At 35.4% G+C, this 27,284-nt stretch overlaps 3 protein-coding genes and 1 non-coding gene across 8 annotated transcripts; all 4 read left to right on the plus strand.

Moving 5' to 3' along the window:
* The first annotated feature begins 2,111 nt into the window (after positions 1–2,111).
* Positions 2,112–6,801, plus strand: LOC121254918 (protein BASIC PENTACYSTEINE4-like). 4 transcript variants are annotated; one of them, XM_041155147.1, is made up of 3 exons: positions 2,114–2,468; positions 5,351–5,535; positions 5,637–6,801. In XM_041155147.1, exons 2-3 carry the CDS (start codon positions 5,467–5,469, stop codon positions 6,513–6,515), a joined length of 948 nt encoding a protein of 315 aa, XP_041011081.1. In that variant the 5' UTR covers positions 2,114–2,468; positions 5,351–5,466; the 3' UTR covers positions 6,516–6,801. The 4 variants fall into 4 exon arrangements, with proteins under 4 accessions (XP_041011084.1, XP_041011081.1, XP_041011083.1 ...); XM_041155149.1 differs by having other exon boundaries at positions 2,114–2,354; positions 5,382–5,535; XM_041155148.1 differs by having other exon boundaries at positions 2,115–2,354.
* An 8,770-nt stretch (positions 6,802–15,571) lies between these two features.
* Positions 15,572–20,238, plus strand: LOC121254845 (bZIP transcription factor 29-like). Its single transcript, XM_041155026.1, has 5 exons — positions 15,572–15,849; positions 15,956–17,398; positions 17,495–17,627; positions 17,720–17,804; positions 19,675–20,238. The coding sequence occupies exons 2-5, from the start codon at positions 16,116–16,118 to the stop codon at positions 19,917–19,919; spliced, it is 1,746 nt and encodes a 581-aa protein (XP_041010960.1). The 5' UTR covers positions 15,572–15,849; positions 15,956–16,115; the 3' UTR covers positions 19,920–20,238.
* Positions 20,239–21,226: 988 nt separating this feature from the next.
* On the plus strand, positions 21,227–21,310 carry TRNAL-CAA. The gene has a single exon. It is a non-coding gene; the product is annotated as a tRNA-Leu (tRNA).
* Positions 21,311–21,643: 333 nt separating this feature from the next.
* LOC121254827 (tRNA-dihydrouridine(47) synthase [NAD(P)(+)]-like) lies at positions 21,644–27,163 on the plus strand. 2 transcript variants are annotated; one of them, XM_041155011.1, is made up of 10 exons: positions 21,644–22,010; positions 22,302–22,418; positions 22,526–22,762; positions 23,688–23,937; positions 24,078–24,319; positions 24,834–25,106; positions 25,418–25,699; positions 25,809–25,929; positions 26,302–26,471; positions 26,564–27,163. In XM_041155011.1, the coding sequence occupies exons 1-10, from the start codon at positions 21,747–21,749 to the stop codon at positions 26,660–26,662; spliced, it is 2,055 nt and encodes a 684-aa protein (XP_041010945.1). In that variant the 5' UTR covers positions 21,644–21,746; the 3' UTR covers positions 26,663–27,163. The 2 variants fall into 2 exon arrangements, with proteins under 2 accessions (XP_041010945.1, XP_041010944.1); XM_041155010.1 differs by having other exon boundaries at positions 21,645–22,010; positions 24,063–24,319.
* The last annotated feature ends 121 nt before the right edge of the window (positions 27,164–27,284 follow it).

Here is a 27,284-nt window from a genome sequence, read left to right on the forward strand (position 1 = left end):
AGGAGTGGTTGTCCCTCAATTTTAAGATGAAGAACATGGGTTAGGTAGAATATATTTTAAGAGTTAAGATCTATTGAGATAGTTTAAAGAGACTTATGTGTTTGTCTCGACAGACTTATATAAAGAAGGTTCTTGAGCGCTTCTAAATGAGTAATTATAAACCCATTGACAACCTCATTACTAAAAGCGAGACCTTATGCCAAGAAATGTGTCCTAAGACTCCAAGAGAGATAGAGAAGATGACTCGTGCTCTTTATGCTAACACTATTGGTAGCTTGATGTACGCAATGATGTATTCTCGACTAAATATATGCTATGCAGTTGGCTTGGTTAGTAGATTTCAATCTAATCCTAAATTGTCTCATTGGAAAGCAGTCAAAAGGATTTTCAGATATCTTAATGGAAGTGCAAACTATACGTTATGCTATCAGAGTTCAGATTTGCAGCTAAATGGTTACAGTGATACTGATTGGGGCACTGAACTAGACAAGTGCAAATCGAAAATTGGATATGTTTTCTTGCTGAACAATGGCGTCATTACTTGAAGTAGTAAGAAACAACTTTGTATAGTTTTATCCACCATAGAGACAGAGTACATAGCATGTTCAGCAGCTGTTCAGAAGGCTATTATGTTGAGGAGGTTCCTTCAACACCTAGTTATTGACGCGAATTATTCTGATCCAGTGACTATTTTTTGCGAGGCATGGCTGCTCACATATCTTAAGGATCCAAAGTATCATGAAATAACCAAACACATTGATATTCGATATCACTACATTAGAGATATGATGGCACAAGAGGAAGTTGTCCTTAAACATCTATCTAGAGTAGCATGGTCGTTGATCCCCTGACAAAGCCCATAGTAAAAGACCTTTTTATGGCTTATGTTAGAAGTTTAGGATTGCAAAAATTGTGATTATAATTTTATTCAGTTGACATAGTAATGTAAACTTTCTTTGGATATATTAATGCAGTGTGATATTTTCTTTCAGTTTTCCTTTATCATATTGTATGAATTGTACACACACACAATGTATGTTAACAAGTTTAGATTGGCTCACTCACAAGAGCGATTGTCTTTGGCGTTGCAAAGAGGTAGCAAGCAAAGACGAGACATTGTATCACATGATACTTGTCTAGAGAGAGATAAGTATGACACAAAAAGATATATTGCCCTAGTGAGAGCTACGATGAGTTTCATTATATTTAAGAGAACCATGCATGGACACCCCACAATCTATGTAGCATGTAGTAAATCAGATGTGAGGACTGATTTTAAATCAATCCTTCATCTCCGACAGAGCCATCTTGGTATCTGAGAGTCTCTCTGTCCTTAAAAAATACTTAGGTTGTGGGCATATTGAGTGTGTCTCTAGATTTATCTAAATAGCACACTCACACACCGGGTGAAGGCGAAATCAGAGGTTTGAATACTGGATTCACTTATGGAACAACTAACGAGATTATCCTTGAGGTATTTCTTCCGCTATATATATTTACAAGAAAAAATCTAACAACATACAATTTACATTACTTAAATTGTAAAATTTGATTTGTAACATCCAAATTTTAAAATTTATTTTCAAATCAAAATATGACATTATGTATGAGCTTTACTAGTCGTGCTTTACACATCAGCTTGATAATAGATTTTTCAATAAGAAATAATAATTGTATTTTCAAACCAGTAAATACGACGGAAGGGACAAATCTCTCTTTGTATAATTTCTTATTACATATTATTAAAAACTGCAAGAAAAATAAATATCAATACAAGTAGAATCTTTTGGTCAGAGTGAACACAATTAGAACTTTCAGAAGGTTTCGACAGTGAGTTGAAATGAAAGTTAAAAGTTAAAAGTTGAATAAAATATTATTAGAATATTATTTTTTAATATTATTATTGTTTTAAGATTTGAAAAAGTTGAATTGTTTATTATATTTTATGTAAAAATTTAAAAAAATTATAATAATTAGATCAGATGAAATAAGATAAAATAATTTTTGTATCCAAATCTAACTAATCAATTTGGGTTTTCTAAAAAAAAAAAATTATAATCAATTTGAGTTCGAATTTATTTTATGTTACCATTGTCTCTCTTTTCTCTAAAAAGAGAGCAGTCCCTTATCCCAAAAAAGAAAGAGATCAGTCGCAACATTAAAACGCTGCGTTTGGATGCATTTAAGAGACGTCGTCGTCCACACTTGGAGAGTGAGAAGGCGAACACACCCACCAATGCCATGGCAATCCCATCAAACCCCCAACATCCTCTTGCACTAGTTGATGTTGAATATCACAAAAATTTCAGGCTAGGCGTTCCCTATCGGAGTCCATGCTGATTTTTCCAATTCCTGTGAGTTTTCTTCATAATCTCGTCGCCCCCCATCTCTCTCTCTCTCTCTCTCTCTGTGTCTCGCTGAATTTGTCGGTGTTTATATTCGAATATGCATCCCTGCCGGCTCTCTAGGTTCGTGCTTATCTGTGCACCTTAATTTGGAATTTTCTCTTTGTTAAAGAAAACCCCTAAATTTGTTTAGTAAACTCATAGTCGTCGGATTGGATCTATTATTTTTTCTCAGGATTGTCATTTTCGTTCGAATTTTCTCCGACGTGGCGTTCTGTAAATAAGTCAAATTTACTGATGTTGAAGTGTTGGTCAAGAAAAGAAACTAAAAGTGGATTTGGTTCTATAGAAATTGCTTCCTTTTACTTCAACTATTTTAGATAAGCGTTTTTGTCTTGTTTTCACTCTTTTCTTTAAGTTTCATACCTTTTCAGAATCATTAGATTTATGTTTTAACTAATTTATTTTTCGTGTTCTTAACTAGGAGTTACAGGACTTAAACTTACATTAAAGACAAAACCCAGTGACATTCTGGTTCCAATGCTAACTAGCCATACACCTGACCCGCTATACGCTGTCAGATCATAAATTCATTTTTATAAGAATGAATTGTTCAAAATTTCTGTTACAAAGAATCTAAAACGCAATAATATTTCTATAAGCATGATGAATGGCAATATATATCTCAACAAACATCAAAGTTAATTAGTGAGAATACAAAGAGTCCAAAGTAGACAAGGTTAGTGGTAAGGAAGCCAAATGGCGTAAGTGGCAAAGAGTTAATAGTTACAATAAGATGAAGAGTCTTTTTTTCTTTATTGCAAAAGTAATAATAAAATGATAGAATAATTAAGTGGTGAGAAAGCCTAAGGGACAAGTAATGGAAAATCAATAACCATAATAAGATGATTTTTTTTTTGTCTCTATTGAATTAGAAATCATAAATAGTAGGAAATGTTGTCTTCAAACCTTTTTTTAAAATCTTAGTGTCAAAATTTATAAGGTAACCTGGATGACATGGCACAATAGGAGAAAATATATTGCTTCAGAAGTTATACATATTTTAGATGACTTCTATGGTATTCGGAAAAGCTAGTATGTCGATCTTTGGACGGGATTTTGATTATAGAGAGGGAATGAGTGTCTGTGGAGATTATGTTGTGAGATATACGACTAAGCCAAGATTATTTGAATTTTGGACTGTCAGATCATAAAAACCAATGGTGCTAATGAAGAGGCCATTTTAGTAAATACATCCCTGGATGAGGGGGAGGGGGGGGGGGGGGGGGACTTGGGTTGAGTAATTTCCTCTTTTGTATTCTTTTGAATAATTTTTATGTGACAGGTTTTTTTTGCTGTCCTAATTTTTAATTTTTCTCCCGTCCTTGCTTATTCAAAAGTGCTACTCGTCTGGGCCAATTAGAGACTTTTGATTGTTTCCACATCCTACTAATGCTTTACTTTTGCTTGTTTTTACTTGAAAATCAAATGGAACCAAGCCAATGGCCACCTTCTTCTGGCTTAGTTGCCCCTAGATAGTATTGGAGAATAACTTCTAAAAAAATAGTACTGGGAATAAATAGTTTTTTAGATAATTGTTATCAGATCATATATACAAGTCTAGATTACGATAGGACTCATAGATGGTGAAATTAAGGGTACTGATTATGAAGCTGGCCTTGTATGAAACTGTTTGGTAATGCTCATTGTTGGCAGTGAGAAATGGTAAATAAATGAAGAGGCCTGGGTGTGAGGGGTTTGTATCTTTGAAGCATACGCTTTGAGATACTTGTGATTTTTTGAGCGGTTGCTTGACATACTTATGCTGCATAAAACATTGTAAGCTTTCATTATAAGGTTTCATTTTTCTATTTAGCAGTTTGAATGATGCTGTATAAAAAGAAATATGTTATATATATTATGGGGTGTATATTATACATATGGTAATCTACAGTAATGATAGGCTTTAGAATCTAATAGAAGTCTGTGATGTAGACCATTAACTCTGTTAACTTCCTGGTAATGGTAAGTCTATAGCTGCTTTTTTTAAGAGCTTTTTTCAGTTCTTTTCGTATAAGTTCAGCAAACACACAAAACTAAAAGTTCAGCAACATTTGTATGATAATCATGGAGAAATAACTCACTGCATAAAATGGAAGTTTCTGAAAAGAGCATCTCAAGCAGAGAGATAAGTCCTGCATAACGTGTTCTTCTGTAGCTTACTGTAATGTACCATTGTGTATTCAACATCATTGTATTCTCCCCATTAACATAGTGTGTCCAACTTATATATCTTATGCATTCTGACACACTCATGATATTAATATAGTCAAAGCAATTGAGAAAATACCCTTGGGATTATTGGTAGGGAACTGCTATGTCTACACAAGTTTTTTACAAAAGTCAAGTTACATGCTAACTTGGCAATGACAATGCCAGTCTTGGCTCGACAAAATGTGAACTAAAAAATTCAATTCAGAATAAAACAGGCGGACGCATCTGCATGTAAAATACTTCTATAGGATCCCTGTGTAGACCAAGCATTTCTCTTGTTATGTTCAAGTATTAAAAAAAAAAAAAAAAAGTGTCCAAGAAGCCAGCGCTCATTATTTTTCTGTTTGAGCTATTATCAAAGCCAACTTTCCAATTTGATTAGACTATGAACTTTTGCTGGTAATGTGGGTTGAATTATTAACAAGTACAGTGCAGTTTTAGGTTCACACTCTACTTCTAGGCGACGATTTCTTTTTTGGGAACATTTGCTTACCTAGTTGGTAAGTCTTAATCCAAGACCTTGGAATGCTGTCCTGCCTTCACATGTCCCCATTAACCGACGAATGTTGTTTTTTGCTGAATTGCGATGCTCTTCTTTTCTTTTGCCACTCTATAGATTCACTTCTTTTCAATATTAAAATTTTCACACCACAGATAAGTGGAGGCAATCTTAGCTCTGTTGCTTGTTATTGTTTGACTTGAAATTCAAATTTTGGTTTCCCATTTGATAGTGGTTCATGTGTGTATGAGATGGGAAACTAGTTGGTGCATTTTTCTTCCCAAATTGAACTTTGAGAAGCTGCTTGAAACCGATATCTTCCTTCACTACTGATAATCTTGACGTGAGATGGATGATGGGCGGCAACACGAAAATGGGAGACACAAACTGGATTATTACAGAGGATCACACTCTCCGGTAATAAGAAAGCAACAACCTCCATTTTTTATTGATATCTTTTTTCTTTTGGCATGCAAAAATTCTACCTAATCTGAATGGAATAAAAATGAAATGTGCAGTGGAATATGGTTCCCCAGCATCAAGTAAAGGAACCAAATGCCTTAGTCATGAATAAGAAGATTATGTCCATTATTGCTGAGAGGGATTCTGCTATTCGTGAAAGGAATGCAGCGCTATCAGAAAAGAACGAAGCCTTGGCTGCACGGGATGAGGCACTTCGTCAACGAGATGAGGCCTTTGCGCAGCGGGATAGTGCTCTAATGGAACGAGACAATGCTCTTGCAGCCCTTCAGGTCCGGGATAATGCCATGAACTTCCCATTGGGTGGTGGAATACAGCGTGGATCAAAGCGCATGCACCACCACTCAAACCATTTAGTTACCATGGCTGAAGCTCCTTACAACACCAAGGAAGCACAAATAACTGATGCCTTCCCAATAACTGTTATTGCTTCTGAAGCTGTCAAATCGCATCAGGTCAAGCGAACAAAGGAGAACAAGGCCATTTCATCAAAGCCCTTAAAGTCTCCAAGAAAAGGGAAGAAAGTAGGTGAGGATTTGAATAGACAGGCTGCTTCTGATGGTACAAAGTATAGATCAGAGTGGGATAGTCAGGATGTGGGATTGAACCTAGTTACTTTCGACGAGTCTAGCATGCCAGTGCCTGTTTGCTCATGCACTGGAGTACACCGACAATGCTACAAATGGGGGAATGGTGGGTGGCAGTCATCTTGTTGCACCACCAGGCTGTCTATGTATCCCCTGCCTCAGATGCCAAATAAGCGCCACGCACGAGTAGGTGGCCGAAAAATGAGTGGAAGTGTCTTTACAAGATTGCTCAGTCGGCTGGCAGCCGAAGGCCATGATCTATCACTACCACTGGATCTCAAGGACTACTGGGCGAGACACGGAACAAATCGCTACATCACCATCAAATAGCTCATGAAATAGCAATCTTTGGGATGGAGTACGTTTTTCTTTTTGAGCCTCTCTATAATGTATTAAATTTGACCGACTTCTTGGTTAGGAGGTGGAGCATCGATAGAAGGTGTTTCAATGATCCTTGTTGACGTCTTGTAATTAGACTAAAATTCCATTCTGATAGAGATGGATTTTTCCTGGGGGCCAGAGTTTGTACTCATCGTACTGTAGGTGGCCAGACTCGAAGGCTCTGCTTGTTTTGCAGCCTCACCACCAATATTCCACCTAGCAATCTTCAGTCCAATAGGCATCTCTCTCTCTCTCTCTCTCTCTCTCTCTCTCTCTCTCATGATGTTCGTGTAAAGATTTGGTTATCGCCTCCTGATAACCAATCATTATTCATGAAAATGATTTCTGCCAATTACAAATCATTGACCACAAAGGGCCATAGAATAATCTGTTGCTGCAGTTACCAAGCTTCTAATCTGGCAAGCAAATGGCCAATTAGCCCCAAGTGGAGCTATCAAATTATGTTGTTCGTTCCAAAGTCGCTCGGACAGATTTGTAAGTGTAAGAGACAACCAAACAAAAACTGAGGTTCAGAAACTAGTCCGAGAGAGATAATCAAAGGTCTGGAACAAAATGAAACTGTTCGTGATCGTACCTCAGGTTCGACAACCGAGCCCCATAGTCTGAATTTGAAACGAACTACTTCTTTGCCGCTTTCTCAAACTTGCACTGCTCACACAACACCAGGCGTACCTTGAGCTAGCTAGCTTTCACTTATGATAAAATTATTTTGGTTGCTTGAAGAAATTTATGTAGTTCTTTCCGGCCTTCGGCTATTGCGGTTTAATGTTCAGGTCTGATATAGCATGACTGAATTGTAAAGGGAAAAAATAAAATAAATAAAAGATAAAAAAAAAAAATTCTGTGTAGTCACTTTTATGTACTCTTTGCGCATTCCGTTGATGTCATCATTTTTTTTTTAAATGTTGAGTTCCTCCACATTAGTAGAGGACGCAAAAATGACTGTATGTAACAGAATTGATAAAAGATACATTACTTTAATCTCCTAGATACTGCATATCTTTTTTTTTAAATGCTGAGTTCCTCCACATTAGTAGAGTATGCAAAAATGACTATATGTAACAGAATTGATAAAAGATACATTACTTTAATCTCCTAGATACTGCAATACCCTATCTCAAAGGTATTTGTTAAGTTTAGATAGACAGTTCAGATGAGATAAAATGAGATATTTTGAATAGTAGTTGAATAAAATATTATTTGATATAATTTTTTAATATAATTTTTATTTTAGAATTTGAAAAAGTTAAATTATTTATTATAATTTTATATAAAAATTTAAAAAAATTGTAACAATAAATGAGATAAAATAAGAAAATTTGTCTATCCAAACCCAGTTCTGTTTGAGTTTGTACCTTATTTTCTGTATGTCCTGGCAATTTAATAAGCAGTGATGTGTCTTTGAACGCCTTGGAGTAGAACACTTGTGCCATATATCCTGCATTTTTTTCTTTTTTTATTTATTTTTATTATAGTTTGTAAAATTATTTTTCATTAAACCTTTTTCTCAATGATTTATTGTACGGAGAATGAAAATTTGAAAGATGTCATTTGAAAAATTATTTACCGGTGTAAAATAAAATAAAATTCTCCTTCTAAGATGTTTACTGTTTGTTTGGTTACTCAACTCACATCAACTCATCTTAACTCATTATTATAATTTTTTTTAAATTTCAATAAAAAATATTATAAACAATTCAATTTTTTCAAATTTTAAAATAATAATAATATTAAAAAATAATATTCTTATAATATTTTATCATCTCAACTCAATTCAATTCAATTCAATTTAATTCAATATCTAAACGTAACCTAACTTTAAAACCTGTCTAGTTTAAACAAAATGTTTGTCATGTATCAAATGTTAAAAAGAAAACAAAATAATTTTTAAAAAATAAAAATAAAAAGGATATCTCTATTCGGGGGCAGTGGGAGTGGGAACAGGGATCCCCTCATAATTATGAATAATTGATTGGTGATAACAGCCAACAACCCTGGACGGAGCTCACCGCACGGGCCTAACAGTACAGGATTTGATTTTGACCTCCCCAAAGAAACGGCGTCGCTTCATTTATCATCCCACCATTAAATTCCAATAAATGACAAAACGGTCTCATCTTTCCAATTTTAATGGGCCTCTGTTCCATGGTACGTGGGCCCACTCTTCTTACTTTTTTCGGTTTTTCCAAAAAATAAAAAAGTGAGCTTCTATATATCTCAGAATCTCAGATCGGATAAGCTTCCCTTTTTTTTTCCCTCCATTTAGCACCAGCACTTACCACGTGTTTACACCGCTCTTGTCACCACGTGTCCGTTCGGTGAACCCCACAGTATTTAAGTCAACCTAAGGATATCATCCATGACACTGTTTCTATCCACGTGTAATCCATCGCGCATTTAACGGGGGCGGGTATCACGAGGCTGCAAATTGAGGGTGACCTTAGCGGTCCCACTCCATAATCATCTTAAATTAACGATACTTTCATATACTTATTCGTACTTTTAGTATAAATTTTTTTTATTTATAAATCAACATTGATTATGTAAAGTATTAGTAACATATATCAAATAAATAGTTTAAAGCTTTAGAGGACAGGCATGGTAAAATAATTTTTTTGAGTGATGACCACTAATTTGATCAAATGTAATTAAATAAAAAATATAATTTTTTTTATTAGTTGAGAGAGAGAGTTTCAAATTCTAAACTTTCATTTTAAAAATTGAGTATTATGTCAATTAAATCACATGTCTTTGACAATAAAAAATATAATTAAGAAAAAATTAATTTATAAATTTTTTATTAACATATTTTAAATACATTTTTAACAAAAACATTTATAAATTGTGCTAATAAAAATATTTAAATTTTTCTATAATTATAATAAATCTTATAACAAATTGTGTGCTTTTTTTATGAGCACTGTGAATAAATAACGGAAATATTAAAGAGCTATTTTAATTCTTAAAAGCAGCTTAATTAGGCACTGTATCTGGATCATGTCCGACAACGTTGTCAAGTCAGACTTGGTTGGTAGCTTTTGTACAGTAATTCCCATAATGATGTGTAGTTCTTCACTGCACTGAGTGGTGGATTTCCTAACCGCTAAAATCTACATAATGTGATAAAACTGTAGGAAAATGATTTCTCTACGATATTTTATACAATACATTTTATAATAATATATTAAATAAAATATAATTTTCTAAAATTATATTTTTTTATAAAATATTTTATAAAAATACTTTTTATTTAATATATTATTATACAATATATTATATAAAATATCGTAGATATATTAGTAGTCAAAACTTTAAAAGGTTGTAGGTGAGCATGTAAGAGTCCAATTTAAGGAAGGAATTATATCTGTCCACTCCTTTACTCAAAAAGATACTGTTTATGTATATATGTATTTGTTTTTATTTTTCCCTAGTTTGTACGTTCTTTTCTCTTCCATATTCATACATTAGTGGCCGGATAAGGTGACGATGTGGTCCCAACAGTTTTCAATCTATTTCGTAAAAGACAGATATTGTAAAAATAAATTTATAAATTAATATAAATTAATATAATATATTAAATTATAAAATTATATTTATTATAAAATAAATATACTATATATAATAAACTCACATTAATTTATAAATTTATAATTTATTTTTAAGAAATCCGTTTATAACTTTACCGTTTCTCATTTACCACTTCATGCAACAAAGTCAATAGTCCTAACATGACCAAATTTGTTGGTTTCTTTGGGCAGATGGCTACAAATTCCTAGGAGGTGCAGGCATGATGTGCGGTTGGTCATGACCGAGAAGATGTCCGGAGCTAGCATTTTCCGCGGGTCTTGCGGTCCCAAACTTCGACCATATTGGTCCTCCAAACTTATTAAACACTATTTTTCTCCCCCACACCTTCTTCACTCGTATTAAAAGGCATGAGCGTGCCATCTTGTTAAGTTATTGTCAATTATTAAACTTGTAGATACATATATATATATATATATATATATACACACTCCATCTAAGAGTATACATGACACATCCATTCATCTTATCTTCATGTATCATACTATGTTTATTAAAAAATTTTATGTGCCATTTTATATTTTCTAATATTTATTAAAAAACTATCACATCTCATATAGTCATTACAACTTTTTCAAACTCCCACATAAAATATGATAAATAATTTAACTTTTTCAAATCTCAAAACAAAAATAATATTATAATAATATTTTATTCAACTTTCAACAAAACATCTCGTATCATCTGAACTGAATAGCCAAACGAGACCTGTTTTTAATGAAGCATAAGGTTATTCATTTGATTTTCTTTTTAATTTTTTTTAAATTTATGATTTTGAGATAGATGATGATCTGATTTGATATTATACTAAATAATTATAATCAAAATCTCGACTTCACTTCTTCTTCTTTTTTTTGCTTAAAAGTATAATTATTGAATGTTAAAAATTTCAAATAGAAAATACAAATAGAATGCCCATGGCTTGAATCTCACTTTTCAGTTTTTGTTACTAAATTAGAAAAAAAAAAATAGTGATTATGTTGTTTCCTTACTACACTTCCTATATGTCATTATTGCTTTCATTGCCATTATTAGTATTCTCATATATATATATATATATATATATATAGAGAGAGAGAGAGAGAGAGAGAGAGGGGGGGGGGGGGGGGGGATTGGCCATAAAGTAAAGAGCCAATGCTATCCCATAACTTTATATGTCCCTTGCCTATTTAATTATTTTTCCAATACCTAACAATTATGAACAATGTCAATGTTCAAGGAACACCCATTTAAAAACTGTCTTCCTTGTGAGACGTGCATGCATTCGGGAATTTTATACAAGGAATCTCCAATGGAGTCTCCTCATGCTAGATACATCCAACAACGTAAAGAGTGAATTTTCTTTTATTTTTAATTATTTTTTAAAAGGATCCACTATAATTATTTAATTAACACGTAGATGAATCTTAAAGGTATGCGCCACCAATACATGAATAATTCCATTCCTCCAAAACACATGATATTATTCTGTCTCTAATGAGGAAGCAAATGTGTAAGAACATGGAGAGAAAAAATTTTTATCCAAGCACGCTGTACTTTAAAACCTTAATTTCCTATTAAGAATATGAGTAACGTTAGACACAGTCATGTATTGTATAATCGTCGCATTTTTTTTAAAAAAATAGTAAAATCTACTATTAAGAAATTAATTTTTTTATGTAAATTTTATATTTATTCATTTTTTTAAAAAATAAGTATATTATACTTACAAACTATATGAATGCAAATTGCATTTCTGTTAGATTATTACAGTAGGAGTGAAGAAATGGCAATCACCAATCCACAACCAAAAATGGTAAAGTTGTAATTTCATTGCCTACATTTATGGTAAAAATCTATTAAGGGATAAAAAAAAATGGTGGGAAAAGATAGATATAGGACAGAAATAAATTTAACTCAATCATCACTACGACTTCTATTTTTTTATTGGTCCACAATGAAATCAATTACCCTTCTAATGATTTGCTTTTTACGTGCAGTGTGTACGGAATGAGTGTTACTAGTGATGATGCATGGTTCAATCACTGCATGGGATTTAATTTATTGACTTTTTTTTTTTTTTTTTAAGACTTCCTGTTTTATTGTACGAGTGATAGAAAAAGAAAAAAAGATAAATTTTAGTACAATTCTGCTACGCTCAATTACCTTTCAGATATAAAAACGATTTGATTTTATCTCATTTTATTATTATATTTTTTAAAATTTTTATATAAAATATAATAAAAAATTTAAAATTTTTAAATAAAAATAATAAAATTAAAAAAATAATATTTTATTCGATTTTCATCTGAAACCATCTCATTGTTCAAATAGAGCCTCAGTCAATTTTGTGCACGGAGTTGTGCATACTGCTAACGTGGTAAAATGTGTTTTATTAAAAAAAATAATTGATGAAAAACACACAGAAAGAAAAGGGAATCGACAGACGGGTAGAAAGAAACCCCCACTTTTGCACTCTCTATCCCTCTCATTCCTCCGCTTGCAATGCTTGACCGCCACAGACATCTCTCTCTTCTGGATTGGCTTTCGGCTACCCTCCTCTGCCACACACGTCAGATCCTGACTGTTGTCTTCTACCATACACTTCTCTCACTCGAATTCGTAGTTGTCTATTTCCTTTGAATATTGAGTTAGTCGACTTCAACTCCCAACTCTCTCTTTACAATCTCTTCTTTTTTTTTTTTTTGAAATTGTTCCTCCTTCATGGCCAATTCAGTTTCTATATTCACAAGTTCATTTTCTCTGTCATCACTACTATTTGCCTATTTGAGATACGTGTAGTATGATAATTCTTGATTATAAGCAAATAAACGATGGGTATGTAAAATTTTAAATTTTTCTACGAAGACATGAAACGTTAGAGTAATGACTAAGTGAAGCTACATTCCCACAAAACATTGGGTTGTTTTGTTTCTTGAAGAACAATGAACAAGAGCTTATTAAGAAACTGATGATGATATTCTAAATCTATCACAAATAATTACAATAACTACATCTAATGACGTTGGGTGATTGGTTTCAGGAAAAAATAATCAATGTCATATTATATTATTGAAAGTTCATTTCTGGCAGTTCCATAATTATAAGATGTTAAAACTTCCATTAAGCATGTAACTTTGTAAATGTGAGCAATTTACACACTACTGTGACAATTTATACAGCAGGCAAAAACGAAACCTTTGTGTTATGCCAAGGGCTCTGTATTTTTGAAGGACTAACTTAAAGTCTCTGTCAAATGGCTCTATATTTTGAAAAAGTATGAGAGGAAAAAGACATAGATGCTCTGTGGACTAACTTACAGATTCATATTTAGTTTTGAATTTGAAATTAACAAAATCCTGATAGTTGCTATAAGCTAAATCAAAATTAACAATCTAATTTGCATGCTGGTGATCATCTCAACAACTACTACTTCGACCCAATTGAGTTTGTAAGTAACAATTGCATACAAAATCCTGATTTGCATATAAAAGTATGAGCATCATCTCATTAGATGAAGAAACAAGCAGTTAACGGCTCAACACCAACTCAAGAGGAAAGTGCACGGGCTTATACTGTAATAACTACTAATTTGCATGCTGTAATAAATATCAAATTAACAATCTATTTTGCATGTTGATACTCATCTCAACAAAATCCCGATAGTTGCATGAGTTTGTAAGTTAGACTAACTTACATATTCATATTTAGTTTGCAATTTAACAAATTGCACACTTAATCACATAAACAAACAACCAAAAATTTGCAATTTTTTTTACACGAGCATCCTCATTGGCTTGACCAAATGAGAAAGTTAGCTAAAATTTAGATAATTTATACCAAAAAGATTCTACATTGGATTGGTGATCTTCAAAATAATTTAGATTTCTGCTACAATGATTGGTCAAATATAGACAACCACAATTGGTTCACCAAATATTAAAATACTAATTTCTCACTCCAACTACACACGCGGGAACAACAACAAAATGCGAGAATATTTCTCACATGTAACTCTTTATCCACTTTGGTTAGTGAATAAGAAATTTAGATAAGTTTAATCTCAATTTTTTGTTATTAGCATTAAATGACATTTGAAAATATGATTTTTTTAATATTAATTTAATTAGAATATAATTATTATTAATATTAAATTGGTAGAATTATAAAATGTGATACAAATAAATTAAATAAAAAATTATTAATTTAATAATATTTTATTATTATATAGAGAGTGAATGGCTAATCCAATATGGAGATTGAATTTAAATAGAATAGATAAATGTAAAAAAAGTGATATTGACTAAATTTTGAAGATGGATACGAAATAATGATTTGGGGGTTTGGCTACAGGATAATGGAGAAGGCATCGTAGCTAGCTACAAAAGAATGATTTGTGACTTTGGCTAGGGTTGACAGACTGGAGAAGAGACGAGAATGTTAGGGTTAGAGACTGGATACAGAGGTTTGCGGCTTTGGCTACGAGGGCCTTGGATACGAGGGATCTGGCTAGGGTTTGAGACTAGAGAAGACAAGAGTTCTCATTGGTATGAGGGAATGGAGAAGACAAGAGCTGTGTTTATAGTTTAGAGATTGAAAAGGTAAGAGAAGGGGGAATGACTGACCAGCTAGTTCAGAGAAGAGGAGAAGGGTTTCGCTACGGGGGACGAGGCTGAAGGCGTGGTTCAGAAGTGGAGACGGTTCAGAAGTGGAGAAGGGTTCTCTCAATCTCACACCAAAACACATCATTTTAATTTGGCAGATCATTTTCGTGTGCAAGGGGTGAGCGAAAACACTCGTATCAAGAGTTTTCCATTTCAGTTAGTGGGTATATTTTTTAAGAATTAATATCTATGGTCTAATTTAGAAAAAAATATACATAATTTGTATATTTAGAATTTTCATACACATAACATTATATTGGAAGATATGTTTTTGTATAACCTCCTTAAATAGAAAGAAATTATTTACACTTTCTAATTATTGATTAATATTTAAATTGGAACAACTCAAACCATAGACCCTAAACTACTTTTACAAAAAAAATCAGTTGGGCTCGATAAATCAATAATGGAATAAAAGCACGAAATTGGGAGAAAAAAAAAAAGAAAAGAAATCTCTACTTACCATAAACTAACGAGAATATGCTTTGCAATTAAAAATGATAAAAATGGGCGTGTAATGTACGCGCTTAAACACGGGTGTGATGAAGCCGGCACACTTTCTTAAAAAATATTGTTTAAGAATTAAAAAAAGCGGGGTTTTGAGAGGAAATAATTGCTAAATAAGCTGCGGAGACTAGGGAAGGAAGAGAGGGAAGCAAATGAGGTCGGAATGAAATTGAAATGCGGAGGAAATGCACATTCCTCTCAAATGATATTCTTATTAAATTCACGCGTAGTAGTCATGAAATCCGTGTAGTCGTCGTCGTCGTCGTTAGAGAGGGAGTGTGAGAGAGAGATAGAGAGAGACAAAAACAAGAGCGAGAGCTTTCTTGAGTTCTCCTTCTTCTTCTAGAGAGAGAAAGTGCTTGCCTTTTTTCTTCAGAGAGAGAGAGAGAGAGAGAGAGAGCGAGGGAGGGGTGGAGGCTGTGGCCTTGGCATTTCCGTAGGAGAAAGTTAAATGTGGCGGAAAATCTAGTGCGCGCCACCTCTACGTCTGATAACTTGGGTCGGCCGGCAATTTATCTGCTCAAAAGGTATTCTTGTTTTGGAGAATTCCAGCGGTCATGCGTTAGAATATTGATATTTTTCCCTCTTTCCCCCTTTTTGTTTTGTTTAAACGTTGCTTTACTCATTTTGTAGATTGTTGAAATTTCCTTTGTGGTAAGTGGGTTTTGGTTCAGGCGTTGAATTTAAGCACTAGGAACTCTGTGAAGTGTTAATTTGATCATTCTTTTCGAAGAAGCATTCTACAATCTAAAAGTCACTTCTAAAAAAGTACATTAGTAGGCTTTGGAGCAAAATGGGTGACACTGAAGAAGCCAATAGTGATATGATGCAAAGGCTTCAGTCTTCATTTGGAACTTCTTCATCTTCCATTCTAAAGCAACCTTTATCCATGGAGCAGCTCAATATATCCCAGTTAAGCCCTTCACTAAACCGTGCCCGCCATTTTCAGCAAAATTTTAGTGGAGATAGTACCAAAAGAGTTGGTATACCGCCTTCTCACCCCCATCAGATCCCCCCCATTTCTCCGTATTCTCAGATCCCGGTGTCCCGTCTGGTGAACCAGCAGATGGGTTCTCAGAATTTTAGCCCGGGACCCACTCATTCGCGATCCTTATCCCAGCCGTCGTTCTTTTCGCTGGATGCATTGCCCCCCTTGAGCCCGTCTATGTTCCGTGACTCCTCATCCACGTCGATATCTGATGCGGTGTCGGGTGATGTGTCGATGGAGGATCGGAATACGGGTTCTCATTCTTGGCTGCCTCCCTCTCCCTATACGAGGGGTGATGCTGCGCGGGTTGGGGATAGTTTACCCCCGCGAAAAGCGCATAGAAGGTCTAATAGTGATATTCCGTTTGGGTTTTCTAATGTGATGCAATCTTCACCGCCCCTTGTTCCATTGAGGGGTTTGGGTGGTTTAGAGAGGTCGATGTCTAGTCGAGAAAATTTGGGTGTGGCAAAGCCGGCTCAGTTGGTTAAAAAGGAATTGACTTGGGAGAGAGGTGGTGATAACAATGCAGAAGGTATGGGTGAGAGGAAATCAGAAGGGGAAGTTGTGGATGATCTGTTTTCTGCATATATGAATTTGGATAACATTGATGCATTGAATTCTTCGGGCACAGATGAGAAGACTGGTAATGAGAATCGTGAGGACTTGGATAGTAGAGCTAGTGGGACAAAGACTAATGGAGGTGACAGCAGTGATAATGAAGCAGAAAGCAGTGTGAATGAAAGTGGAGCCAGCATGCAGAGGGCGGGACTGGGTTCTTCTGCTGAGAAGAAGGAAGGGATCAAAAGGAGTGCTGGGGGAGATATTGCCCCAACCACCAGACACTACAGAAGTGTTTCTATGGATAGCTTCATGGGGAAGTTGCACTTCGGTGATGAGTCACCTAAACCACCACCTTCACCTGGAACTCGTCCCGGACAAATGTCACCCAGCAATTCAATTGATGGAAATTCAAATGCCTTTAGTATGGAGTTTGGAAATGGCGAGTTTAGCGGGGCAGAGCTGAAGAAAATTATGGCAAACGAAAAACTTGCTGAGATTGCTTTGACCGATCCAAAGCGAGCCAAAAGGTATTACATACTTCATCCGTTATAGCTCACCAAAATAAATAACCAAGAAGCATTTTTTTTCTGTATTCTTTTAACCTTTGTGGTTGTTTAATTTAGGATTTTGGCAAATCGTCAATCAGCTGCTCGTTCCAAAGAACGGAAGATGCGGTACATTTCAGAGTTGGAGCATAAGGTTCAGACGCTACAGACTGAAGCTACCACATTGTCTGCACAGCTTACCTTGTTACAGGTGGGAGTTTGAACTGCTGATATTTTGTTTTCTTATGTCTTCATTTTCTATTTGTAAATCGCTTTGCTTTGTCTTCTTTGCATTGTTTGCAGAGAGACTCTGTTGGTCTAACTAACCAGAATGGTGAATTGAAGTTCCGTCTGCAAGCAATGGAACAACAGGCACAACTCCGAGATGGTACATATGGTTCCTCCTATTTTGTTTTTCTCCATTTCATAGATAGGTTCTACAATGAGCCTGCTGACACCTTTAATTATATTTGGGAGGTAATTATGGATAATTGCTTCCTGTGATTACTCTCCTATATTTTTGGGTATAATTTGCTCTAATTTTGCAGAAATATTTGTACAGTTTTACATTCATTTTGAATCAGTGATGATACTTTGTGCGACCACCTACATGAGTCTGCAATGTTTCATTACAAGTAACTTGATAAAATTTGGAACTGGTTACTTTGTGATGATGTGCGGTCCTTGTTTGAGATCCACTATGATTCGAAGAAGAGAACCTCTGAATTAAGCATTGCTTTATTCTGTTGTTCGGTTCATTTCAGCTTGATGTATCAGTTTATCTGTGGCACTGTAGCCATATAACAGTCTGACCATGTCGAATTGTGAGCCATCAGGTCCTCTATTCCTAGAAGCTACTAACTTGATTTAATGTATATGGACTAGAGCCCTGAACCCCCTAAATACTTAAATATAAGGTTCGAGCACCCTCTAAAGTTCACTCAACTGTATTTATAGAGAAACATTTTTTATGTTAACCTAGTCGGTTCTTGTCGTATATTCTCTTAACACTTAACTGACAATTACTGATTTTAAAAAATATGTAGATTGTATTGTATTCTCTTAACACGTTCAAATGTGGACGAAGAATTATTTAGATTAGATCAGTGGCAAATTTCTTCAATTCAATTTCCAGTTTAGGTACTTGCAGTTGCAGTTGGAGGAATACATAAGATATTGGGCTAGAAATAACCAAACATGCTCATCTCTCATATCAAGATAACACTTGTACATTAGTTATATTCCCTAATATTCTTCTGTCACCTCTTGCATAAACACTTGCGAACACCAAATGATTTTGGAAGGAGATACTAGTTGATCCTTTTTAATTCACAAGTGATTAATATGAAAACATGACTTCACTGGAAGTGAGATACCAGAATGTCATGTGTTGTCAAAGAACTGCAGAAGTTAATTTGTTATCTAGTAGATAAGAACTATTCATATGTTTGAAAGACGTATGAGTCCATAAAGTGAATGTAGCAAAAGTAAGCATTTAAGTTTACGGAACTAAACAAGACATATACGGAAAAATATATGAGTCATCTTAACCTGTTTAACTCATGAGTAAGAAATCCTGCTGCTGCTGAGAATTGGGTTTTGGCTCAAGGTCATTGTAGTCAAATGACAGAAAAATAGGTAGAGCATTTGTTGAGGTTGCAGGAAAACACGAGGGCTTATTTCTCTTGAAAATAATTTAGATATGACCCTAGATAATCCTACCTCATTATTAATTGAAATAGAAGTGTAGTTGAGTTGGATATGACTCTAGGTAAACTTTTGTAATAAAGGTTCATGTAGCGTGTCCTAGGTCTTTTGGGCAGAGTATATTGTCGTATTTATATAGATTTTTAGAATAATCAGCTTTCTTCTTTTTTGACAGATCTGTTGCTTGGAAAGCCCTCACTTGTCATGCTATTGCAAACATCTTAGTGCTTGATGTCACTGAGGAAAAAATATATTTGCTTTCTATTCCACTATATGCATTTGGCATCTTAGTTTTAAGCTTCCTTTGCTTGATTTATGTTGAAAATGACCAAGCATGCTGAATCGATTGACTTGTCTAGAAAGCAGACGTTGGCGTCTTTATCTTTATTTGTTAGTTCTTTTTCCAATGCTCCATTGTCTGTTCTCTTTTAGCTTTGATGTCATTGTTTAATTCGTCAGCATGCAATTCACGTTTAACCCAAAAAAATTTATACTTTTGTGCTGCATTCACTACTGATGTAACTTGTTTTGCTTATGGTGTAATGGTTTAGCTTTAAATGAAGCCTTAACTGCGGAGGTCCAACGGTTGAAGCTAGCTACTGCAGAGATGAATGGGGAAAACCCATCTAAGTGCATGGTTCCACAGCTTTCTGTTAACCCTCAAATGTTCCAGTTGCAGCAGCAGCAGCAGCAGCAGTCCCCTACCCAGTTCAACATTCATCAGTTGCAACAGCAGCCACCTCAGTCACAGCAGCAGAATGGTAGCACAACCTCGAAACATGAGTCCCTTCAATAGGATGTGAAATATGGGGTTCTGTCGGTTGGATGGTTCTGTGGTATCAATCATTATAGTTTAAGATTCAGTAATAGTTGCTTAATGCATTCATTCGTTATTATACAATCTTAAATTAAGGTGTGTTAATCATGAATTCAATGTGTGTCCAGCTCGGACTATGGGTATTAAATCATATACAAGTCTCAACATTAATTATGTATCTTTTGCTTAATTCTGGTAGAAACCACCTCGGAATGTAGACATTATTGGACATAAATTTGTTTCTTATGACATCTCTTCCGTCTTTGCTTCTTTAGTAAAGAATGATGTTTATATTTTACTTGCATCTTGTTCTGCTTATTGGGTTAGGCTTACTGGTATGAGAAAAAAATCGAAAATTGAAAATCGAAATCGAAAATTCGAATATTCCCTTCCTTTCTTGTTTAGGATTGGCGTTTCAGCTAAGCTAAGCTATTCTCGAAGCAAAGTGTTGATGTAAGTCCAGTGCTTCTCTCAGTCTTGTTGATTTCTATGTATGGGTTAGCATCAAAGCTCAACGAGAGACCGAATCTGCCAAGAATGCTACCTTGGCCTTCCTTGGGCTCTTGGGCTCTCTGAAAATTTGCGAAAAGTGTACAAAAAAGCCATATTATCACCCCCGCAAAATGCAAAAGCAATTTGCACGCAATCATCCTTTCCGATTGCAACTTCAAAGTTTAAACTTTAACCCAACCGTAGCCCGTAGGACGTAAGAGAGATGCAATGATTTCCTGGTGCATTTAACAGTTTGAGAAGACCAGGCTTCGAGTTTCAGCCTAAACCATCACCTATGATCAGTTCTCCTTTTTATTATTATCATTATTTGGGAACCCTAATTCTAAAAGGATGTAAATTTCACCAACCCATTTTAAAAAAAATGGATAAATTTAAGATCCAAATAAAAAAATTTATTTATTTATTATGGTGGGCTCCACTTTCTCAAAGAGTTTATGCAATGCTTTGCATATCTCAGGATTGTAATTAACATTACACGACCATTTTGATGTCATCACAATTTAACAACTAGAACTGAAATTTGTGGTCTTAACTATAATAAACTCATGTCAGTATGCTGCCAAATATGAGTAAATATTTTTCTTCTATTGTAAGTTGAAACTATAACAATGATCAACCAAGCGTCTTTGCTTTTTCGTTCTTCCGCTCCTCCGCTACTCCGCATTTGGTCTTGGCCTTCAAACCGGGGTCATAAAACCAACTATTGCGACAACTTCAAATGTAAAAAATTATATATAGGCTATTATATATAACTAGGAATAAGCGAATAAACAGTCAGGATGGCCGAGTGGTCTAAGGCGCCAGACTCAAGTTCTGGTCCTCGAAAGAGGGCGAGGGTTCAAATCCCACTTCTGACATCTCTCCTCATTTTTTTTTAATTTTAGAATATAAACAACCTTTTTCTCTTCAATGTTGCTACTCCACAGACCGAAATCCTCTACCGATCACTTTTTTTTTTTTTTTTTTCACTATTTTTTTAAAAATAAAAAAATCATTTATTTATTTAAAAATACTTACTTAATTATTAAAAAAAAAAAATCACATATAAAAATCACATATTCCTCTGTGGCATAGTGTTTTCTTTTTCTCTTTTATGTCTCTCTCTCTCTCTGGGGTAATTTAATTTAACATTGAAAATTGACAAAAAATGTTAAAATAAACAAAAGGTCAGGAAAAAACCCTAATAAAAGCACACTCGTAGTAATCCTCAATTTTCAGCTCCCAGAACAGAGTCACACTCACGAACACCACTCTACTACGCAGCAACTGTACTCCGGATCCCCTCGTCCCGGCATGGACGAGTCTCCGGCGGAAACAGTCGTGGACCCGAAGCTCTCAGGTGACGACTCTCCATCGTTGAAATCGAACGGTTCACAACGTACCCCGGAAGAGCTCGTGGCCAAAGCTATAGCTCCCGTGAAAAAGGAGTTCCTTCGTTCTCCGCCGCCCAGACCTTCCTCCTCTACAAATCATCAAACCCATGTCGTTTCGGAAACCAAGGTTGTTTCCATCAAGGAGAAGAAGTCGAAGCGCCAGCTCAAGCGTGAACGCCGTCAGGTCCTCTATCTCTCTCGCTCTCTGATCCATATTGTACATGATTTTGGAATTGATTGAATAACTGATTGGGCGAATCTCGGTTCGGTAAGGTTCTGTTTGAGATAGTACCTGATATTACTTGTCAAATTTGCGATTAGAATGCTTAGGAAACCGAGATACGTAGCAGCTGATATATGGGTATGCTTAGAGAGCACGCATTTCAGCTGCTGTTGGGAAGGAAGAAATGAAAAAAAAAAAGATAGGAAATTGGATCGGTAACTGACCACAAAAGATGCTTCCGATCATTTGCAGGAACAAAAATCTGCGCGAAGTATCTGTCCTCTGATAGCAAAGACCGGAGATGTTAGTTCGTGTCCATATAATGATAAGTGTCGCTTCAGCCACGACTTACAAGGCTTTAAGGATCAGGTAGCGGAACGTGGACTGAGAATTTTAGAACTTTGGAATTTCATTTGTATGTCGTCTCGAATTTGTTATTTTAACCTTACGGCGGAGTTGCGTGTTATTGAATGCAGAAACCGGTTGATCTAGTGGGAGAATGTCCTTTCATGACTGCAGAAGGGCCGTGCCCCTATGGTTTGGCGTGTAGATTTTTTGGTACACATAAGGATGGTGTTCCTACTGGAATTTCAGATGCTCGGAAGAAATGCGCTGAGATCAATGGATTAAAAAAAGATGTTCAAAAACTCTTGTGGAAAAATAAAATGAGCTTCCCTAAGGCAGATGCTAAACTCAAAGCTCTTGGGCTCCTGGTACTGGTCTCTATCTATTTATATATCAATCTGTTATGTTTTTTTTTTTTTTATAAGTAAAAAGTTATTAATATCAATAGGCGTGACCAAGTACACTATATCATCTGTTATGTTTGTCTGCAATCATGTAATTTACGTCATAGAGTTATTTTGTTTCATACACCTGATGTAATTCACTCGAAGAAGCTTATCTGCATTCTAAAACAGGTATATTATTTCTGATTCTCCTTTGTTCCAACCTTCGGTCGCCTTCCTATGATTTCCTCATTTGCTTATTTTCAGTTTCATTTGGTAGCATTTATCCATGGCGGTCTTTTTGCCTCCTGTATTTGGGCGTTGGAGTGTACAGGCTTGGGAGTCACTAAAGATGTCATGGACAAATAGAATGTTTCCACTGTATTCTTGTAGACATCTGCATAAAGCATTAGAATATGCTAAGAATATTTGTACATCATTCTCATCAATCCTAGGACTTCTGAACTTGATTGTGGTCAAATGGTCACTAACCATCAAGGCTATAAAAAGGACTGGTAATGTGTCGTCAATCCAATTCATTCATGTTAGAAGCTTAAAGAGAGATGAATGGTCTATTTAAATGCTACTTGAAAGACAGCATTTGATTTCTTTGGTTGGGTTTAACTTCGTGAAAGCTTTTGCATTAATTTATTGATTTTTTTTTTTTTTTTTTTGCTTACGATTCTTCCTTATATTCAAATTTTCATTCGTTGACATAAAATTGATGGCAGGGATGAATGCATTAATTTAATGTGTTCCATATTGAAACGATATGCTTATTGGTGAGAGCTTTGTGCTAATACTGTGAAGGTCAATGGTTCTGGACCTGCATGGGCCAACCTAACCCGTTTTCATTATACTTGTTAGAAAATAAAGTGCTATACTTATACCTATTTTTATTGTGTCTCAGGGGAAGGCAAAGTCAAAAATGAAAATTCTGGAAGTTGAGAAGGATGATGAAACTGTTCCAAGTACTTGTCATGAGACCGATGAAAATGGCTGTAGTGCAGTTAACAATGAGTCAGATGCAAAATTAGATTCTGTTGACGTGCCCGGAGAGGATGGTGTGGATGGAACATTAGAAACTGATGAACAGCCCCCGAAGAAACAAAAATCTGTAATTTGTGAAAACTTCAGCTCTGCTGAAGCCAAAAATGGAGGTTTAGGTTTTATTCCAATTGTTCACTTGTTTATTTATTAAATAATTTATTTATTTTCTTTTAAATTTTTTGGTAGATTTCTAATGTTCTTCATTCAAGGCCACTTACTTAAATGTGCGCAACAGATATGATTTTCACAGAGAAAAATGTTGGGATAAGCTGTACACAAACTAAACCAGAAGATCCCACTGATATTATACCACCAGAAGCTGATAGGAGCCTGAAATTACACCCACGTGAAAAGAAGCTTATTGATTTTAGAGACAAGCTATATCTTGCACCTCTGACCACTGTTGGGAATCTGCCTTTCCGAAGGGTTTGTAAAGTGTTAGGGGCGGATGTAACGTGCGGTGAAATGGCAATGTGTACAAATCTCTTGCAGGTCCATATGTTGCTCTGTCTTCTGATTTTACTTGATCGTTTATATCACAAAATGAAGCAAATTTTCTCACCAAGGGTTCATGCCCTTGACATTTATCTGGTTAACTTATTTCTTGCTAAATATTATGTTGAATATGAAAGCAAGTTTTAATTGGTGCTGGAAAGCATAATTGCTTTCTTTACCTGTTAAGGGTTGCTTAGATATATGCAGTTTTCCCATGCTAGCATGATGCCTGGCTAATACATCTGTACTCAACATAGAATTCCAAATACAGGAAATCAGAACTGTTTTCTCCAACTTTTATGCTGATGGAATATGATATCATTTTAGTTCCATCTTAACGTTATCGTGGCATAGAGAATACTCCCTCTCTTGTCTCGCTCTTCCCCCACTTTGTTTGAACTCTTCCTTTCTGTTTGGGATTTCGCTTGTCATGGCTTATGTATTACTCTATCCCTCATATTCAATATAACATTTTTTTTGCTGAATTTATGTTCTGGGTATATTGGTATAGGGTCAAGCTTCAGAATGGGCACTGTTGAGGAGACATTCGTCTGAAGACTTATTTGGCGTACAGATATGTGGGGCATATCCAGACACTGTGGCACGTGCCATTGAACTTATTGATCAGGAATGTACAGTAGACTTTATTGATATAAACATGGGGTGCCCAATTGATATTGTAGTGGACAAGGGTGCTGGATCAGCTCTTCTTACAAAGCCCATGCGGATAAAAAGCATTATTGATGCAGCTTCTGGCACAGTGGACAAACCTATAACCGTCAAGGTGATTGTTTAAGATTTATGTAGATTTTCATGAGTGGGGACTTGAGTGCTCTTTATCAGTTTCAGTTTTAGCATCTTCTAGATGGAAGACATACATTAATGTTATATTGAGTAGTTTCATTATGTATAAATTTGGTTGTTTCTTTCTTCTCTGATTTTGAAAATATGACTGGTTGTCGTAGTCTATGCTGCTTTCTGCTTCCTGGAATTTTCTAAAAGGTTCCTCTGGTCCGATGTCAACCCTTTTTTTATTGCTTTTTTCCTCATCAAGCTCATGCAAGATGCATTATACTTTTGCCTTGGTTGCTCCAGGTAAGAACTGGTTTTTTTGAAGGGAAAAACCGCATTGACTCGCTAATTAAAGACATTGGCTACTGGGGAACTAGTGCAGTAACCATACATGGTCGATCACGACAGCAGCGGTATAGCAAGCTTGCTAACTGGGACTACATATACCAGTGTGCTAGAAAGGCTCCTGATGATTTGCAAGTCCTGGGAAACGGGGATGTTTTCTCGTACTTAGACTGGAACATGCATAAGACTGAGTGTCCTGTGCTTGCTACATGCATGATTGCACGTGGAGCACTAATTAAGGTTTGTGTTGTGGAGCTTTAGTTGGGTATTCGTTGATTGCTTTTATGTTTTGTTTCAAATTTTCCATTAAGTTTAAAGGTGTGAATATGATTCATCTTGTCCTTTACAGCCTTGGATATTTACCGAAATCAAGGAACAAAAGCATTGGGACATAAGTTCTGGGGAACGATTAACTATTTTGAAAGATTTTGTACGTTTTGGCCTTGAGCATTGGGGCTCTGACACGAAAGGTATATTTGATTTATTGAATTGACATTTCATACTTCTATCTTTAATTGTAGTTCAGTAATGTAACTGTGTCCCAGAAAGATTATTAAGTTGTTCTTAGAAGTACATCTTTCTGGGTACCTGAAAGAGAGCATGAATCTGACTCCTCTACGAAGGTGAGTAACACGATTGAGGGAGAAGCCTACCAAATTATTTGTTACTGTCCTCTACATAATGGTCTTTCTCAATATAATTCTTAGTACCTTACCTACCGTTTAGCCTTTTGTTAAAAAGTGGGCAATGCTGTCTTAACGCTTATATAAAAAATAATGTGACAGGTCTGTTTTCTAAATTTTGTTTATTCTGGGCTTTGTTATTTGGTCTTGTGTATTCAGGAGTGGAGACAACTAGGCGTTTTTTGTTGGAATGGCTTAGCTATACGTGCCGTTATATACCTGTTGGTCTTTTAGATGTCGTCCCTCAACAACTGAACTGGCGCCCGCCCACCTATATGGGACGTGATGACCTTGAGACACTGATGGCCTCAGATTCAGCAGCGGACTGGGTATGCAGTTTCCTTCTATGCCGACAGATTTATTGACCCACTAATCATCTAGACGTACCAGTTTGCTTATTTTTTTTATTTGATTTTTGCAGATTCGGATATCTGAGATGTTGCTCGGCAAGGTTCCAGATGGCTTCACGTTTGCACCGAAGCATAAATCTAATGCTTATGACCGAGCAGAAAATGGCTGATTTTCTAGAGATTGTTGATGCAGCAATGGGAAAATTTGTTTGGTAGTAATAGGTGTACGAAGTCTTCTGTTTGCTTCTCCATTCAACCCCCAGAAATCTTTCTTGGGTGCGTGGCAATGTCGGACTATATATATAATTGAAAGAAATATTGGATGCACTGCTCAGTGGTTGACTAAAGGCGTGCATTGTACCTGTTTTGTTGAAGTCGGTGCTATAGTTTAAAAGCGATTTGTCAACTGACCACCAAAATTTTGAAGTGTTCATCGTTCGTGTGACAACATTGTACCTTCGTCAGAAGACACATAAAACATGGCAATTTTCTTGAGGTTGAAATATTGTTATTTAGACTTTTAGTTGTACTCTTATTAGTTTTTTTTTCCTATTTGTTTTGGGTGACTTTTGACCGGTCAAATATAAGACGCCTGTGATCTAGTTTGCTAGCGCCTAGCATGCGGGTCATGCTTCCACGTAAAAATGTGGAACTCATCTATTAAGCTTTAATTGTTTTTTTCTAATCATGCTTTATATGTGTATGTATGTGTCGATAGGTATGAAAAATATTTTCAAATTAATATCAATGATGTCATGTTGCATGTGTTTGAAGCGGTCTCGGAACTGGTGG

Source organism: Juglans microcarpa x Juglans regia, chromosome 3D (genome assembly GCF_004785595.1).
Source record: "Juglans microcarpa x Juglans regia isolate MS1-56 chromosome 3D, Jm3101_v1.0, whole genome shotgun sequence".
NCBI classification, from domain to species: Eukaryota; Viridiplantae; Streptophyta; class Magnoliopsida; order Fagales; family Juglandaceae; genus Juglans; species Juglans microcarpa x Juglans regia.